We start from the raw sequence: 16,528 nt of genomic DNA on the forward strand, positions 1-16,528 counted from the left end.
GAGTTTACTCAGGATATCTCGGCGGCTGTTGTATTTCGCCCTCTGCCGGTCTCGATGTTGCGACCGTCCCGCAGTTCTTACATGTCCTGGCGTCCATGTCATTCTCGAACGCGAGAACACCCTCTTTGATCTGAGTGCCCAGGTCTGTGAGATGGAAACTCGCCTCGTGTACGATGCTGTTGCAGTTCTTGCAGTACCAGCGCAGCGTATCCACGGAGTCAGCTGGCCGTGGCTGTTCGAGCACAATGCCGACTGTATCAGCGAACCGCACTGGGTTATGAGGGGTATTGGCAGGAAGAAGGTACAAGGAATTCTCGTGTATGGGGATGTCGACGGGGGTATGAGGTGTCGTAGATGTGTCCATCGTCTTTAGAAGCATGGATCCTTTGTGCTGGTAGAAGAACTCCGGGGTGGTGTTGATGTGGTAGTCGGTCCGCGCATTGGGGCCACCGACAACCATGACGGTGAGTCCGCCGGTGGCGGGCGAGGAAGGGTGGTAGACACAATAGTTGTTGATCGGAGGCTGCAGGAGGTGAGAGTTCTCTTCCAGCCTGTACGCGCATTAGTCTCAGTGGAAGAGGGTGGATGAGTACAATATGGGTCATGCATGCCATTTGGGTAAATTTAACGCGGCCATGTTTGTGACTGTCCTGTCGGCGTTGAGATGCGTCTTGAGCAGGGTGCTTAAAAAACAGATACTCAGGGACAAATGGTGTTTGCAAGGGCCAGTGCCGTCTCAAATCAGCTCGTACTTGAACTGCTCCCACGAGTGAGTGTAATAGTGCATCGACTTACAAATGTAGCGAGCGAGGGGTCCGCAGGCGGAGTCGATACGGGATACTCGTATTCGTATCAGGAGAACGTCAGGTGTTTCGCTTTCCGGTGCTCGGGAAAGTTGCACTTCTTATCGCCGTGCGGAGAATTTTTTTCGAATGCGGAGAGCGAGACGAAAGATTGATTCTGCAGTCCAGCGACCGAAGGGCGAAGTCGAAAGAGACCAGACACACGACCTTCAACACGGCCAGAATAATTGGAACATGCGGTAGCAACAATATCAGGCACATCGCTCATCCATCATGTCGACATCTCAGCCCCCTCTACGTCTATCCTCTCACAACTCCTTGACCTCTCGCCTTGTCCTGTCCACCCTTCTCGGTCGCGCCATTCGCATCGACCAAATACGCCCCGACTCTCCTACCAACCCGGGTCTTGCTCCTCATGAAATATCGTTCCTTCGCCTCCTCGAAGCAGTGACAAATGGCTCCCACATGGAAATATCCTACACGGGCACAGTACTCCTCTATCGGCCCGGCCTCATTACCGGTTCTGCCAGTGGGAGTGGCGCGTCGAGCTCTGGAGTAATACGGCATGAGATTGCCGCGAACAACACTCGGGGACTCAGTTACTTTCTCATCCCTATATGTTTGCTGGCGCCGTTCAGTAAGACCAAATTCAACATACTGTTCACGGGGCAAGGCGTGATCACGAGCGCCACGGAGAAATGGGGCGACATGTCAGTGGACAGCGTGAGGACTGCGATTCTGCCCATCTACGAAAAATTCGGAATAGAACGGGATATCGAACTGCGAATACTGAAGAGAAGCAACCCTGGTCCACGAGGTGTTGGAGGCGTGGGCGAGGTGCAGTTGTTGTTTGGGCATCAGGTCCGCTTGCCGAAGACACTGCACTTCATGAACCCGGGACGCGTAAAGAGGATTCGGGGCGTGGCTTACAGTACCGGCGTGAGTGGGAACAACAATGCGCGAATGATCGAAACTGCCAGGGGAGTCCTGAATCAGTTTGTGCCCGATATTTACATCTTCAGCGATGTGGGCAGTGCGCAGCTGATCACTGTTCAAGAGCGTGGCAGCCAAGGAACCACGAAAAGGAAAGTCGGCCTTGGGTTCGGACTGAGTCTGGTCGCGGAGAGCACGACGGGGGCGCTTTATAGCGCAGATGCTGTTTGTCCGCCAGAGGGTGGTAAGCCGGCAGAAGACATTGGACGGATGGCGGCTTTTGAGTTGCTCGAGAGCATTGAGAAGGGTGGCTGCGTGAGCGGCGAGGCGGTCGAGACAGTGGTCACGTTGATGGCCATGGGAAGCGAAGACGTTGGACGAGTCTGTCTCGGGAGGGATGTATTGGCGAATGAGAGGACTGTTCAGTTGGCAAGGGATCTGAACGCGTTTGGAGCAGCAGGATGGGGAATCAAGGATGCAGACGGTGAAAAGGCAGAGGGGTTGTTGCAGGTCAGCATCGTGGGGAGAGGAGTCGGCAATGTGGGCAGGAAGATTGGTTGAAGCGACTCAGATCGACTACGACTCTACGAGAACATACCTAGGTCATCACCATTCGACGAATTCGAGACAACCAAAGTCTCGAGAAAGAGAGGCCATATCGATTGTACGATTCCCCCGGGTTTGGCGATGCTGACACGGCATTGAGACTTCTTACCTTGCCATACTCATACTATCTTGGTCTTCACCCCCATCGACATCGCATGCAAACGGCATCGAGATCGGTGAAGATCTTCGTCCCTCACTCACGGCAACCCAAATGAGGTTTGCGAGTGTAAGAATGACGCCAGACACCAGCGACGTCTGACTAACCGCCAACTCAAACAAGCCAGATACCCGGTATGTTACTAGGTGGGAGGTCCGACGGAGATAGCGCGAGCGCTGTCAGACTCTCGACCGAAAGACTATTCAACAGCATGTGTGTGGCCATGTTAGTCTTTGCACAAAAGCATCCGTGCGGCATAAAAGCGGCTTTCAGTATGCACAAACCAGCCATCCGGTAGTTGACAGCTGAAGGCACCCAATGATCTTCACAGGGAGGTGGAAAGTTCGGGACGCCGGATTCGCTCGGATGTCGATGATCTGTTAGTGCAATTGACCATTTTCTGCTCACACGACCACCTCGGCGCCCAAACAAGAGCCGGGAAGAGGCACTTGAGGAGCAACAGCCTTCGGGGCAACAAGACCAATATCGTATACAGATGCATAATGGCATCAGCAACGGACTAGAATACAATGCTCTCCAGAAGAAGTACCTCCAGTATACATATGTAAGACTTTGGTGGTGGGCAGAAGACTCACACTAACAGTCAGCCAGCCAGGCGGAGACAGCGGGACGGGATGCGATGGCCAAGAAGAGGCTTTTCTCACTAACTATTGCATGAGACCATCACACGCCTTTCTCTCTTTACTCTTCTCGTACAATGTTTGCCTCGCTTTGAAAGCAGCTCACTCGCTGTCTATTAGGCCAATTCGCTTCGGTTGACAAATCCACTGTCAAGATGCCTGGGTGGTTGGATCGATTCCCTCCTCCTCCGATCATGTCCCTCCGTCAACCTGTTCCGGCCATTCGCTCGTGCCACCGCCTTTGACCTCACGACTCCCTCATTGATCGAAGAGCCGCCAGCGCATGAGATCTTAAAGACTACGGTCTGGAGCCTGGCTCTAGACTGCCTGCTCTCCCGTCGATGAGCTCATCCTCTTGTTTTCGCCGTCTGACTCTTCCGCAAAGCCGTCACACCCCGCTGTGCCTTGCATCTCACTGCCTTACATACTGTACCTCTGATCCCAAACAGTCCACCCACCTACTCACGCTGATCTCTTGACTCTGCCCTCGCTTACCTGTCCATACGCTGTCTAGCGGCTTGTCCTCTCGCGCTGTACTGATTGTCTGCAAGACTTCTCACTACCTGTTACAGCGTATATCCAGCATGGGAGCTGGCGCATTCCTGGAGCCGCTGGTGGTGGTTGGGCTTCTGTTCGGTGGTGCGTGGATCAATCGAGCCACCGATTCCACCGTGTCTGCAAGAGACCAGTTCTGGAACGAATCTCTACCCGAAGCTCGTGGGATCGAAACCGACGAAGCTCTCGATATCGAAGATGCCCGTATCTCACGCTCAAAACGATCCCTGTCACCTTCTTTACTTCCTTCACAAGAGAACAGATGGCGAGAAAGAGAAGTCAGAGTCATGGGGTACCATACGGTTCTGCAGACGCCAAACACGGCAGTCTTTCGAAATCGACTGCTCAGCAGGCTTCTGCACAAGTTTCCATTCTTGGTCGAGGCCTGGTATTGGGCTCTGATATACTGGGTACGAGTTTGTGGGCATCAATGCGAACAGCAGGGGAAAACTAACAAGGACTCAGGTATACCAACTCGGTCGAGCGTTTACAGCCCTCACTGTCGTCGAGGGGACTGTTCATGTTGCGCGGCGACATGCCCTGCGGGTGATCGCTTGGGAACAACGTCTGAATATCTTCTGGGAGAAACCCATCCAAGACTTCTTCATGTCGTTCCCGCGCTTGATGATGTGTATCAACTGGCTGTACTCTTTCATCCATATCCCCGGGACCATTGCGTTCCTGGTTTGGTTGTACTACTATACCATAACGAGCAACCAAGGGGTTTACCGTCGTGGTGCTGGCGCTCAAGACATCATCACCCAAGGAAGACATGGCTCTGCAGCCGGGTCAGGTCTGTATGAGGCCCGTAGACGAACCATGGCCGCTTGCAATCTGCTCGCATTTGTCGTGTTCACGCTCTGGCCGTGCATGCCTCCGAGGCTGCTGAGCGATCCTGACTACAGTGGTCCAGACGCCGAACTCGCCAAGAGTTTCGGCTTCGTGGACACAGTGCATGGTAAAGACGGGGCAAGCAGTGTATGGACGCAGAACAAGTTCTGCAACCAATATGGTATGTTTCGCCGCTGTTTCGCAAACTTGTGGTTTCTTGAGTTGTGCTACAAGTCCCACGATCTAGGAAAGTGACTAACGACTTCTCCCGTCACAGCTGCGATGCCCTCTCTGCACTTTGGATACTCGCTGCTGGTCGGACTCACGATAATGACCATCCCACTCGCTCCTCAACACCGGCGATCGAGATCGATCCATCTGCCGTTGTTCAACAACTCGCACCCGGAACTCGCACCCCAGATTAGACTCCCCAGTACGCGACGCCTGGCCTGTCTCACCATTGGCTTCATGTACCCCTTTGCGATCCTCATCGCAATCGTCTCAACGGCAAACCATTTCATTCTCGACGCCGTGGCGGGCGCCACGATCTGCGGGCTCGGTTGGAACATGAACCGGGTGCTACTGAATTTGTTGCCGCTTGAAGATTGGTTCTTGTGGGCAGTGAGGATCCATAAGCCGGTACATGTCTCGCTTCAAGAATCCAGAGGCATTAAACCAGGGTTGTTGAAGAACAGCATGGGCGGCTGGGTGCCTGAACGACCGGTTGTGGTTGATTCCAGCTAAGCTCAGATCAGACCAGACCAGAGCAGCTCAGCTCAGCTCAGCTCAGCGCCTCCCACCAAGAGACTTCGGACCATCAACAGAAATCTTACAGCGTTCTACACCAGATTACGAAACTGGGATAAGAGATACTCTAGCTTTGTTTGACTGGGTTTTTTTCCCCCTTTGGTGTTTAGACCGAGACAAGTTGAGTGCTCAGGACGTCTCGCGACGATGTTCAGATGACTTTTACGACCGATCATGCCGCTCGCTATTATTGCACGCTTGAAGAGACTACGGCCAACTTGATGCCCACCATTAATAGTGATCCCGACGCCACTACGGAGTAGTCCCGCTCGACACCGGCAAGACGAGTATTATACCTAGGTAACGATAACGCACCCTACCTACAAATGGTACAGATGTGCAGGTTCACGTGTGGGTACAGGAAGGTGGTGGTCAAGTTTACTTGTTAGCTTGGTTAATCATTAATATAAATCAAAGTACGTATGTATCTTATACGATGTTACATACCTAATCACATGTATGAGATTGGACGGTGATAAATAGTGGTACTTTTTTGCTTTCGTGAATAGGTGGAGTAAAGTAAGTATCTTGACCGGGTAGTAGGTAGGAAGTAGTAAGTACTGTTGTACTGTGTTGAGTTGGTTTGATGGATTTCTTTTGCGCAATGGTACTCTTCTTTGAAATGCAAAGTGATGTTTTTTCAGTTCTTGTCGTGTGCAGGTATCTATCCATCATGTGTACATTACAGAGGGAGGTCCCAGTATCCGTTGTCAACTTGTTCATTTATCCCCTATCCACAATCCACTGTCCGCCGCCCCCTTGCTCCTTGCCAAGATATAAAGTTAGAAGTCACAAGTTACATGTTACAAGTTGTTCTCATTTCTCCTACTAACTACCTGTAGGTAAAGTAAGCTTTATCCAGGCAACTCCGCCGAGTGATGGTGATGATGATGATGTTGTTGTTGAGCCGGAAGTTCAGCAGCAACCTCGTTGAGCGGCGGTCGTGTGCTGGGGTACGTATATGCATATAGAGATGACGATGATGATGATGATGACGACGACAAGGCCAAGCGTGCTTTGATGTCATCTGAAGGACTAAAGGTGGGAAGAATACTGTAGGTGCTTCGATGATTACTCTTCGTGGTTGTGGCTTGGGCGTTTGAATCTGTAGGGTGGTGGGTCGTTTCACCAACATCATAACGACCGCCAACACCAACATCACTAGTAGCGGTGGGAGTATTGGGGGCATGAGGAAGATGGTGACGATGACGATGGCTTTGGCGTTGTTTGTGTCTGCGGATAACCATGTAGATCACCACTCCGAGGATGATGGCGGCACAGACGCCGCCCACACTAGCTGCGATACTGGTGGTTTTGGAAGATGGAGAGGCTGGTTGGGATGTGTCGTCTTTGGATTGAGGGTTACGGATGGATGTGGGAGATGCTTGGTCGGAGGAAGCTGCGTTGATTGAGGGCGAGAAGTCGCTGCTTGAGCCCGCAACTGACGTCTCTGAAGGTGAGGGAGGAGGAGAAAAAGAAGTTGACGTGGTGGTGGGCTCAAGTTCGTTGAATGTTGATGGAGTGAGTAGTGCACTCATACTAATAACCGTGCCCGTGCCCGTGATTGCTGTGATACTGGAGACAGAACCTTGTGCGGACATGGAAGAGGCGGGTTTGGTAGTTGATTTGGTTGTCGCAGAAGTACTCGATGCTGTGTCTTGGGAAACAATGGAGAAGTACATCGACGTCGCGACTGCGTAGTCGGTCTCGGCGTCTTCAATGATCAGGTAGAACCCAGAGCCGTACTTAGATGTGAAGCTCCCGTCCGGGTATGTTAGACCTTTGCTGTATTCGACGTCTAGAAACGTGGCTGTAACAGGCACGAGCAAGTCAGCAACTGTGGCCGCTTAATGTAGTCGAATAGTATGTACAGAAATGAAAAGCTCGCAGTCAAGTCAAGAGGACGTGGCTCTTGCGACCATCGGGATAGAATGAGGGTGGTTTGGTGTAAAACTTAACTCATCAGGGGATACGATCCTTGGTCATATATCGTACGAAGCACAAGGTTGATAGAGCTGAGGTTCGTCCTCCATGTGAAGTAAGGAATCTCGCCGTATTGTACGGTGTAGTTGACTACGTCGTCCGGATAGTCACCGTATTCAGGCGGGTTGGTGAAGTAGGTCCCAGTACGGTCCAATGCTGCAACTTCAGGATGGGTGATGGTCGCACACACCAGTATCAGACCGATCGATGCTCGTCTGGCCATTGTGCAGAGCATTGGAAGACTGGGTCGACGAGATCCTTGGAGGAGGTGTATGGCCGAGTCGTTCATACAGGGTCAAAGTTGTTCGTGAAAGAAGTCTCGCCAGGCTTTGTGAGCCCGTATGACTACAACGCGAGGAAGTGGGAGAACAGCACCAAATAGGACACACAGTCTGAATACATGATCATCTCGCATGACACAGCTGATAAATACCTTGCAGGAATCCACGCCTCGAAAGAGAGACATTGTGGCATATATGAGACAAACTCGGCGGACCTCTTGCCTTCTTATCAGCCCGAGTTCCGTGTCGGCTACACCAGTGCGGCTCTTCGCATTTCGGATCCATAGTGCCTTCGGGTGCCCATTTCCTCTGGTGACGAATTCCTATGCATTGCCTGGGAATCGTCAAGAATGGTAGTCGGAACCTTACGGTTTCGTGATGCAAGTGCTGATATTCAACTTGACTGAACACAAGTCAAAATTAGGAAATTAAGTATCAGAGAACTCGTAGGCCGCCCAGGGGATGTTTGCTCTGTGGAGATCGTGGAACATCAGGGGATTGCCTTCACCCATGAAAGAAACATGTAGTCATCCAGGAGACCGACCAACTCAGTTGCTTTTGATCAAGAGACATTTCGGGATCAGGTCAAGGCTGGTCTGAATGGACCACCGGACAAATACGGCGAAGCATGAACCTGTCGAAGGTAAAAGCACTTCGTGCTGAAAGCCCTCAGCATCGCAGGTACCTGGGCACTTTCAAGCAGCACGGATCTCTTTATGAACCTGCATTTGATGCCTCGTCAATTCGCCACTATTGAGAAGACGATTGTTCGTCAAGGAGGAATATGATTCTACTCCTACTGCGCAACAAGGTAGGTGAGAAACCAGCACAGAGTCGTGGAGTTACGCACTCTCCAGTTCCTTGGATTCGGCCAACCTTCCTCTTTTCCTTCATCCAGCGACGCGCCGCTTCAAGCCCCAGCAACATTCACGGCCATCATCATCGCCCACTGCACAGACTGCTCCCCAGCCATCTTCTTCTGCTTTGTTTGAACCCGTCGTCCTGATTTTCGCTTCTGCTCTCGAAGATCCTCCCCGGAAGCAGAGCGTATTGTGAGTCGCTGTCTATCCCACCTGCAGAATCACGACGTGCCCGCTCTGGCCAGCGAAGTCGTCGCTACTCCATCGAAACCAAGAAACTCATCAAGAGTCCATCGGAAGTAAGTGGGTGTGTTTTGCCTTCTCTCTCATCACAGCACAGGCAGCGACTTGGACATGCTGGACACGCCCAAGTGAAGGCGAGCACTCTCGATCTGCCCCCAGACAAGGCTTGGCACAGGTCAATTGGGAGGCAGGTCAATGGATGACGGTGATTGGCTGCTGCGGCTTTTCTCCTCCAAGGCCTTTCGCTAGTTGGCGTCGCTTTCTCAATTCTCCTCCCCCATCATCCATCCATTGCTGCCGTCACTCTGATCCCTCGGTCGCAATCTTCCCTACTCTCTCATCTGTCCGCTTTCAACACCATCACAGTCTTTGTCGCATCCAAAGCGGCAATCTCATTGTTCTCCTGGGCAGGCTCGTCTGGTTGGTGGTCCTTGTTTGTTGGCTCAGATTCAGCTGCGCCTTGCTACACCTGTCGCGCGCTCCTTCGAGCTGTACAGCATCTACCTCGCTGTCCGGTGACTTCAATCGCCTTGTTCATCTGATCATTATCTTTTGACGAGTCTCCTTGCTGACCACCTGCTTCGTACGACAGTCTCCATATCATCCACCGCGCTTTCATTGACGCGTCTCTGAATCTCGCCCACGTTACCACCACCATGGATACTGAGACGTCTGCCCAAACAGAAGTCCCTATCAAGGTGACCCAACCTGAGGATCACGCTCCTCCATCCCTGGCAGAACCAGCTTCTGGTGCTGTCGCCGAGATGTCTGGCGCCCTGTCGGCTGAAGACTCCGGGGAGCCGAAATCGGTCGAATCAGCAGGTAAAAGAAATACGTGTCGCATATCTTGGTCATTTGGCTAATTTAGTATTATTACGCAGTACCAGCGGAACCAGCCACAAATGGCGCACCTGAATCGGCCCCAGAGCCACCTAGTGAAGCTGAGCAGCCTACCCCAGCTCCAGAGGCCCCGGCATCAGCACCGGTTGATACGGAAACCAAAGAGACAGAGCAAACAGAAGCTCCCCCGACAGAAACAAACGGGACCCCTGCGGAGAAGAAACCTGCTTCCAAGAGAAAGTCTTCGATTGTTCCCGAGCACAAGGGCAAGAAGCTTAACAAGAAGAAGTCGATGTCCAAAATCACACACACGAACGCTCAGCCAGGCGAATACTACTTCGCTCGCCTGAAGAGCTATCCACCATGGCCGTCTATCATCTGCGACGAGGAGATGCTTCCAGAAATCCTCATCAACACCAGACCAGTCACAACGAAGAAAGCCGATGGCACCTACAACGAGGCTTACGCTGATGGTGGCAAGAAAGAGGGCGAGCGAACATTCCCAGTCATGTTCCTGTACACCAATGAGTTGTGAGTTGGACGGTACTCATATCAGACTCAAACTTTGCTGACAGTTTCTAGTGCGTGGATTCATAACACCGACTTGACCCCTTTGAACCCAGAAGACTGCAAGGATGTTCCTGAGAAGGGCAAATCAAAGACGCTCTTGGCTGCGTTCGAAGTCGCTGCCGAGGGCCATGATCTCGACTATTTTAAGAACATGTTGAATGAACACAATGCTGCTATGCAAGCTGAAATCGACGCAAAGGAAGCTCGTGAAGCAGAGAAAGCTGCGAAAGCCGACAAGAAGAAGCGCAAGAGCGAAGCTAAAATCGAAACCGATGTGGAGATGGAGGACGCCGAAGCCGCCCCGAAAAAGTCGTCAAAGAAGAGAAAGAAGGAAGCTGACAGCGACGATGAGACCTCTGAAAAGGTGAGAGTTCTAACGTTAGTCTGGTTACATGATCTGATTCTGATAACAGCCTGCAAAGACTCCCAAGATCAAGTTGACTACTAGCAAGACTCCCAAGACAGAAGAGAAGAAGCCTAAAGAGAAGGCACCCAAAGCCAAGTCCGAGAAGAGAAAGTCAAAAGCTGCAGTCGAAGACGAAGAAATGGTCGATGCCGAGCCCGAGGCCGAGGAGAAGCCTCTGGATCCAGCAGAGGCGCGAAAGGCTCGCGAGAAAGAAGGTACACCGCCCAAAACACAGTTTCCTGGAGATCTAGGCTGACCCGATCTAGTATTGTTCCTACGACATAGATTGCAGAAGGGCTTTCTCTCCCGTGATCAAGCGCCTCAGGAAGAGGAAATGCCACAAATGTCCAACTTTATCAAGAAGCTTGAAGGGTACACCGATCTGGAAGTCAGCATCATTCGCCAGACCAAAATCAACAAGGTGCTGAAGGCTCTGATCAAGCTCACCACAATCCCTCGTGACGAAGAGTTCAACTTCCGGAAGCGATCACTTGAGCTCCTAACTCAATGGAACAAAATCCTCGGTGCCGAGCCTCCTGAGGCGGAGGCTAAGGCATCGCCCGCAACGAATGGAGTTCATGATGAGAAGACTGAGGACAGCCCGGTCGAAAAGACGGAAGAAAGCAATGACAAAGGCGAGACTACTGAGGAAAAGCCTGCTGAAGACAAGTCTGAAGAGGCGCCTGCAGTAGCAGAGGCCAAGCCTGCTGAAGAACCCGCAGCCCCGAGTGCAGAGCCTCCTGCTTCATCTGAAGAGCCAAAGCCTGCTCCTACCGAGGAAAGCCCAAAGGTTGACGCCCCAGCCCCTGTTTCTGCGCCGGAAGTTGTGGAGAAGGTGCCCGAATCCGCACCGGCCGCTGCAGAGGCAAGCGAAGTTGTCAAGGCGACCGAATAATCGGGCGAGATCGAGCAGGTGAAGGTTCTTTTGGATTCATGATACATAGGTGATAAAAGTCTTGAAACGAGGTGCGACGGGGGATGAAGAATTCCGAGGACAGCTGCGAAGCTGCTATGTCTTGAGGGATGTGCGGTACTGAAAAACAAACGATGATTTCTCGACGGGGCACACTGTCTGCAGAGCGGCCGCGTCGACTTTTGCGGACGACGCGCTGTGCCACGGGAGGATACTTGCGAATTGCTGATTGCTTATTTTTGGGTCGATTGGAGGCAAAATGATTGATTGATGTTAGTAGTGGGTTTACTTCCCTCGCTTGCCTCACTTGCCTGGGGTAGTGGGAGACAGGAGGGCATGAGAGGATGGTTTTGCATTGAACGTCCTAGTGCCAGGGTCTCCCCGTGGGTCTTTCTTCTTACGAGGCTTTCATTTTTGTACATGGTGGTGCAGACAATCAGTCATACAGTTGGTTAGGACACAGTAGTATTCTAGGAGACAAAAGCGACATGGAATGAAAAATGTATAAGAACCGTTTTGTCTGGGTTTGCTTTATTTTGTCCTTTTCGCGGAGACCCTGTTTCCCAGGCGCGGCAGTCAATAACCGTCTCAGGAATGGAGGTGGACGTGAATACGAAGAGGAGGAAAGCACATCGCTCAATCTGAACTACAAAAGACCTTGATTTTTAGTTGTACACCCTGTTTGACGCCGACTGGTCCCTATAGGCAAAAGAATATATCCCCCATGTGACGACGACCCGGGTGAGGGGCCGCATTTATAAGTCGCCGTCCGAGGGACCAACACCTTCATCATCCTCAGGGAGCTCACTGAGGCACGTATCGATTAGCGTCATGAGTTCGTCGACGTCGGGCCTTTCTGACGGTTCCACCTGGAGACACCGTTGCACGACCTCCCTCGTAGCGGGATGGGGGTACAGCTTGGTCCCTGAGCTGGCGGTTTCGGAGTTGCCGTTCGCCAGGGACTGCTGCGTGTTCGATCGTGAAGGAGCCTTGCCCTTGTTTGCGCTGCCCTCGCCGGGCCATCGCCAGTCCCCGCTCAGCACGCATATGCTCAGACTGCCGCCGGTCTCGTCGCTGCGCGCCTCGAAAGGCGATTTGCCGATCAGGCATGCGTACATGGTGCAGCCGAGAGACCAGATGTCGACTTTGGTGTCGATGACGCTGCCGGTCTTGACGTCGAACAGTTCCGGGGCTCGGTAGGGCATGGTCGAGTGTTCGGCCGCGACGTCCTGGACAGCAATCGCCTGCGAGCGCGACGTGATGGCCGTGGGGCTCGGGGCCAGACTGCCAAGGTCCATCAGAATGGGTAGGCGGCCGTCGTCGGAGATCATGATGTTGCCGGGCTTGATGTCGCGGTGGGCGTAAGCACGTATGTCGCCGGGTTCTTTGCCCGCCTGTGCGCGCGTGATCTCGCCCTCGGGCATGAGCGGTTGTTCTTGCTCCGAGGCCAGGTCTTGTTGATGCGTCGCGTCTGCCGTCATGTTGCGCTTCTGGGCGCGGGTTTGGGCGTTGCGCCGTGCGGCGGCGTCGGCTGCTTCTTCGCGGATCGCTTGCGCAGCGGCCCTCGAGGGATTGTTGCGTACGTGGTACTGGTGCATGGCCTTGAGAGCCTTGCAGACACCCAGCATCAGCTGCATGAGGCGTCGCTCGCCGAAGCGGGTGTGGTTCACGAGGTTGGCGTTGATCATGTCTTGCAGGTTGCCGCGGCGGTAGTAGGGGAGGAGGATGTAGACGGTCTTGGAGGAGGTGGTGTCATTGCCAATACCCGAGACTTTGCTGCTCGAGTCGTTTTGTACGGCATGGTCGATGCTGTGGATGATGTTCGGGTGAGGTGCGAAGAGGGTGTATGCCTCGACCTCCTTCAGGGCTTGGGAGACGGATTCCTGCCCGAAGGGGCACCGGATCTTCTTGAGGGCATAGAGTGCCGAGTCTGATGTGTCTTGGACGAGGTATACATAGGAGAAGCCGCCCTAGGATGAATGTGTTAGTAGCGGTGTTGGTAGGTCAAAGGAGGCGCAGTTCGTGTACCTCGCCCAGCAGTCTCAACATGCGGAAGCTTCTGTGATTGATCTTCAACTGCGGTGTGCTCGGAAAGCAGTACACGCAGCTCCCAAGGGAGTAGAATATGTCCATCAGTGTCTGCGCCATGGCTGGCGGTGGAGCTGTGTATAGGGTGTAAGCGCCGCCGGCGTCCAAGGAGAGTGTATGTTGAGGGGGGCCCCTTCAGAATACGAGCGCGGAATAGCAATGCCGTATCGCAGATAGTTAGAAGAGATACATGAGCGGAGGATACTCGGGGTGAGTGCGTAGGCACCGCACGTATATCTCAGGGGGCTGCGGTTGCTGGTGATGGTCGTGGGCAAGGAAGACGTTGTCAGATGTTTGCAATGGACGGAACACTTTGGCCGTTGGTCTGGGTACGAGGAAGTTCCTCGTATCTCGTATCATGTACTCCGTGCTGTACCTCACTCAGGCTGCAGGTTGTATCTACAGTACGAGGTTCCTACAGTAGTATTTCTCCGCAAAGACGGGGCCACAAGCGGGTGCGAGTGCGTCAAGTGGTCGCCATCTCTCTTCACACTTCATCTTCCGCGTTTCAAGCAATCTGCAGAACCATTTCCTGATCCTGACAGACTTGTGGGACGTAGCCGGACTAACATCAAGCCTTGCCGTCTCATCGATCAAACCTCGCCAGCCAGTCATCGATGAAGAATGTCTTCGAAAGACCACATATACCGAGGCTTAGATTCCTAGAATCATATGCGCACAACTAACGGCAGACATATGAACAGAGACGTATCCTCTCAGGTTCTCCTCCTCCGAGGTCGTGCTTGATTGCATTGCAGGCGACCAGAATTGACCGATGCTTGCCCAATTTCACCATGCATCTTTCACTTTTTATATGCCTTCTCTTCGGCGAAGCGAACGCCGCAACTTTGGACTTTATTCGGCCACGAGATGATTCGGCCTCGTGGCGGCTGTACGTTCTGGGATTGATAGGGGTTTGTTCGCTGGCATGGGGCATCTATCGAATGTGGATATATCCCTTCTTCATAAGTCCACTTCGACACCTGCCAGAACCCAAGGTACGCAGGAGCCTGCATTTGGGTCGTTGTCCATCACCATGAGAACATTAACTTTTGTTACCAGGGAGCCCACCCATTTATCGGACACATGGTGGCGAGATTAAGCCAACCTCCTGGAGAACAACAAGCTCGATGGGTAAAGGAGGTACCGAATGACGGTCTGATTCGTGTCAGAGGCTTCTTGAACTCCGAAGCACTGTGTATAACCACCCCACAAGCTATCGCTGAAGTCCTGGTGACCAAAAACTACGACTTTATCAAGCCTCAGAGAGCAGCACAGTTTCTCGCAAGAATCTTAGGGGACGGATTGGTAGTGGTTGAAGGCGATGTGCACAAGTTTCAACGCAAACACATCCAGCCAAGCTTCAGCTTTCGTCACATCAAAGAGCTGTATCCTATTTTCTGGCAGAAATCAGTTGAAGTTGCGGACAGGATCAAAACTGACCTCATCAATGGGAGAAGCTCGGGTATTCTAGGCGTCAGCGATCTCGCCTTCTGGGCTCCGAAGGTAACCTTGGATATCATCGGGGCAGCCGCCATGGGACATGACTTTCACACGATCAACGACAATGATGAAGAGCTTGTTCACCTATACGAACGGATCCTAACCCCGTCTCGTGAACTACAGCTTTTTTTCGTACTGAATCTCATAGGACTTAAGTGGCTGTTGCGATTTATGCCTTGGGTTGACACCGACAGTTGGTTGACCCAGCAGACGGACAAGCTCAGGACTCTTTGTAGGCAGTTCGTCGCCGAGAAGAAGAGGTCCATGAAAGTCGACGGAGAAGGGTCCGCCGACTTGCTGTCGAAGCTGATCGAGTCCAATAATTTCTCTGATGAAGAGTTGGCTGATCAACTTCTCACGTTCCTTGCCGCTGGGTAAGCCTTGCCACATGTCCAGCTCCCAACAAACATTTTTGGAGTTCAAATTGCTGTGACTTGTCTGACACGTAGATAGGCATGAAACAACCTCATCGACGCTGGAGTGGGCAGCATACTTGCTCGCTCGCCATCCAGAGATACAAACCCAGCTACGGGAGGAAATACGCGCCAACATCCCTCGAGACTTTGTGATTGACACCCAGGCTTTTGACCTTGCAGGAACTTTGGAGTCGATGCCCATCTTGAATGGCGTCTGTAACGAGACCTTTCGTTTGTATTCAACTGTTCCTCAGACTTTGCGGGTCGCTGTCAGACCGACCACCATACTGGGATACCCGCTGAAAAAAGGAACTATGATCATCCTCAGTCCTCATGGGATCAACCGCTCGCCGCAACTTTGGGGTCCAGACGCGGAGGAGTTCAAGCCCTCTCGTTGGATTGACAAAGGCACTGGCAAGCCAAACAATTCGGGAGGCGCACAAAGTAACTACTCGATGATGACGTTCTTACACGGTCCGAGAAGCTGCATTGGACAGGGTTTCGCTAAGGCAGAGTTGCGTGCTTTGCTCGCTGTGCTGACCGGGACTTTTAATATGGAACTAAAAGATCCGAACTATCGTCCTCTCCGTGCCGGCGCGGTTACCACGAAGCCTTCTGAAGGCATGCCCTTAAAACTTACGACGATTTGAAAGTATGAGGAGCTCAAATGGTCGACCGGAGCCCACTGATGGTGGTTCTTCCAGTGTTGTGTCGTGCTGATTTTTCGAGGGATACGATCTGGATGCTACTATCTTCAGCAGTTTTCATAAGGGGTGGAGGATGCTTTTTCAGGACACTCGTTCACTATATCAAATTGGACCATGTACCTCAGTAACGTAATTTCCAACAATGCCATTCCTTATTACCTGATATCTATGTGTTCTGATACCCTAACGAGGTTACAGCTGTGAGCGCGTATGCGAGTCCCACTCCGTGGCGAAGCAACCTCGGGTTCAAGGATGGTAGATGAGGGAACGAGGTGACCACCATCTTGAGGAATTCTCTCGATCTTGAACAGTCCATGGTGCCTGAATAGCTTGTCATCAGAAGGCACATCTCCACAGCAAGCGTATTCACAGTGCCTGGTGAAAT

General features: G+C 52.4%; 7 protein-coding genes across 7 annotated transcripts; 4 read left to right on the forward strand and 3 right to left on the reverse strand.

The window, feature by feature from the left end:
• Nucleotides 1-4: 4 nt before the first annotated feature.
• On the reverse strand, nt 5-637 carry PV08_04036 (3-hydroxyanthranilate 3,4-dioxygenase; the record flags this gene model as incomplete). The annotated part of the gene is made up of 2 exons (XM_016378385.1): nt 5-551; nt 630-637. The coding sequence occupies 2 exons, from the start codon at nt 635-637 to the stop codon at nt 5-7; spliced, it is 555 nt and encodes a 184-aa protein (XP_016237062.1).
• A 439-nt stretch (nt 638-1,076) lies between these two features.
• Nucleotides 1,077-2,297, forward strand: PV08_04037 (18S rRNA biogenesis protein RCL1; the record flags this gene model as incomplete). The annotated part of the gene is made up of 1 exon (XM_016378386.1): nt 1,077-2,297. The coding sequence occupies one exon, from the start codon at nt 1,077-1,079 to the stop codon at nt 2,295-2,297; it is 1,221 nt and encodes a 406-aa protein (XP_016237063.1).
• Nucleotides 2,298-3,724: 1,427 nt separating this feature from the next.
• On the forward strand, nt 3,725-5,270 carry PV08_04038 (uncharacterized protein; the record flags this gene model as incomplete). The annotated part of the gene is made up of 3 exons (XM_016378387.1): nt 3,725-4,105; nt 4,161-4,707; nt 4,804-5,270. 3 exons carry the CDS (start codon nt 3,725-3,727, stop codon nt 5,268-5,270), a joined length of 1,395 nt encoding a protein of 464 aa, XP_016237064.1.
• A 917-nt stretch (nt 5,271-6,187) lies between these two features.
• PV08_04039 (uncharacterized protein) lies at nt 6,188-7,539 on the reverse strand (the record flags this gene model as incomplete). The annotated part of the gene is made up of 2 exons (XM_016378388.1): nt 6,188-7,143; nt 7,329-7,539. The coding sequence occupies 2 exons, from the start codon at nt 7,537-7,539 to the stop codon at nt 6,188-6,190; spliced, it is 1,167 nt and encodes a 388-aa protein (XP_016237065.1).
• A 1,817-nt stretch (nt 7,540-9,356) lies between these two features.
• Nucleotides 9,357-11,411, forward strand: PV08_04040 (uncharacterized protein; the record flags this gene model as incomplete). Its single annotated transcript, XM_016378389.1, has 5 exons — nt 9,357-9,522; nt 9,588-10,071; nt 10,123-10,474; nt 10,524-10,731; nt 10,783-11,411. 5 exons carry the CDS (start codon nt 9,357-9,359, stop codon nt 11,409-11,411), a joined length of 1,839 nt encoding a protein of 612 aa, XP_016237066.1.
• A 773-nt stretch (nt 11,412-12,184) lies between these two features.
• On the reverse strand, nt 12,185-13,577 carry PV08_04041 (uncharacterized protein; the record flags this gene model as incomplete). Its single annotated transcript, XM_016378390.1, has 2 exons — nt 12,185-13,399; nt 13,458-13,577. 2 exons carry the CDS (start codon nt 13,575-13,577, stop codon nt 12,185-12,187), a joined length of 1,335 nt encoding a protein of 444 aa, XP_016237067.1.
• Nucleotides 13,578-14,311: 734 nt separating this feature from the next.
• PV08_04042 (uncharacterized protein) lies at nt 14,312-16,086 on the forward strand (the record flags this gene model as incomplete). Its single annotated transcript, XM_016378391.1, has 3 exons — nt 14,312-14,515; nt 14,580-15,394; nt 15,474-16,086. The coding sequence occupies 3 exons, from the start codon at nt 14,312-14,314 to the stop codon at nt 16,084-16,086; spliced, it is 1,632 nt and encodes a 543-aa protein (XP_016237068.1).
• Between the last annotated feature and the right edge of the window lie 442 nt (nt 16,087-16,528).

This window comes from Exophiala spinifera (genome assembly GCF_000836115.1).
Source record: "Exophiala spinifera strain CBS 89968 unplaced genomic scaffold supercont1.3, whole genome shotgun sequence".
NCBI lineage: Eukaryota > Fungi > Ascomycota > Eurotiomycetes > Chaetothyriales > Herpotrichiellaceae > Exophiala > Exophiala spinifera.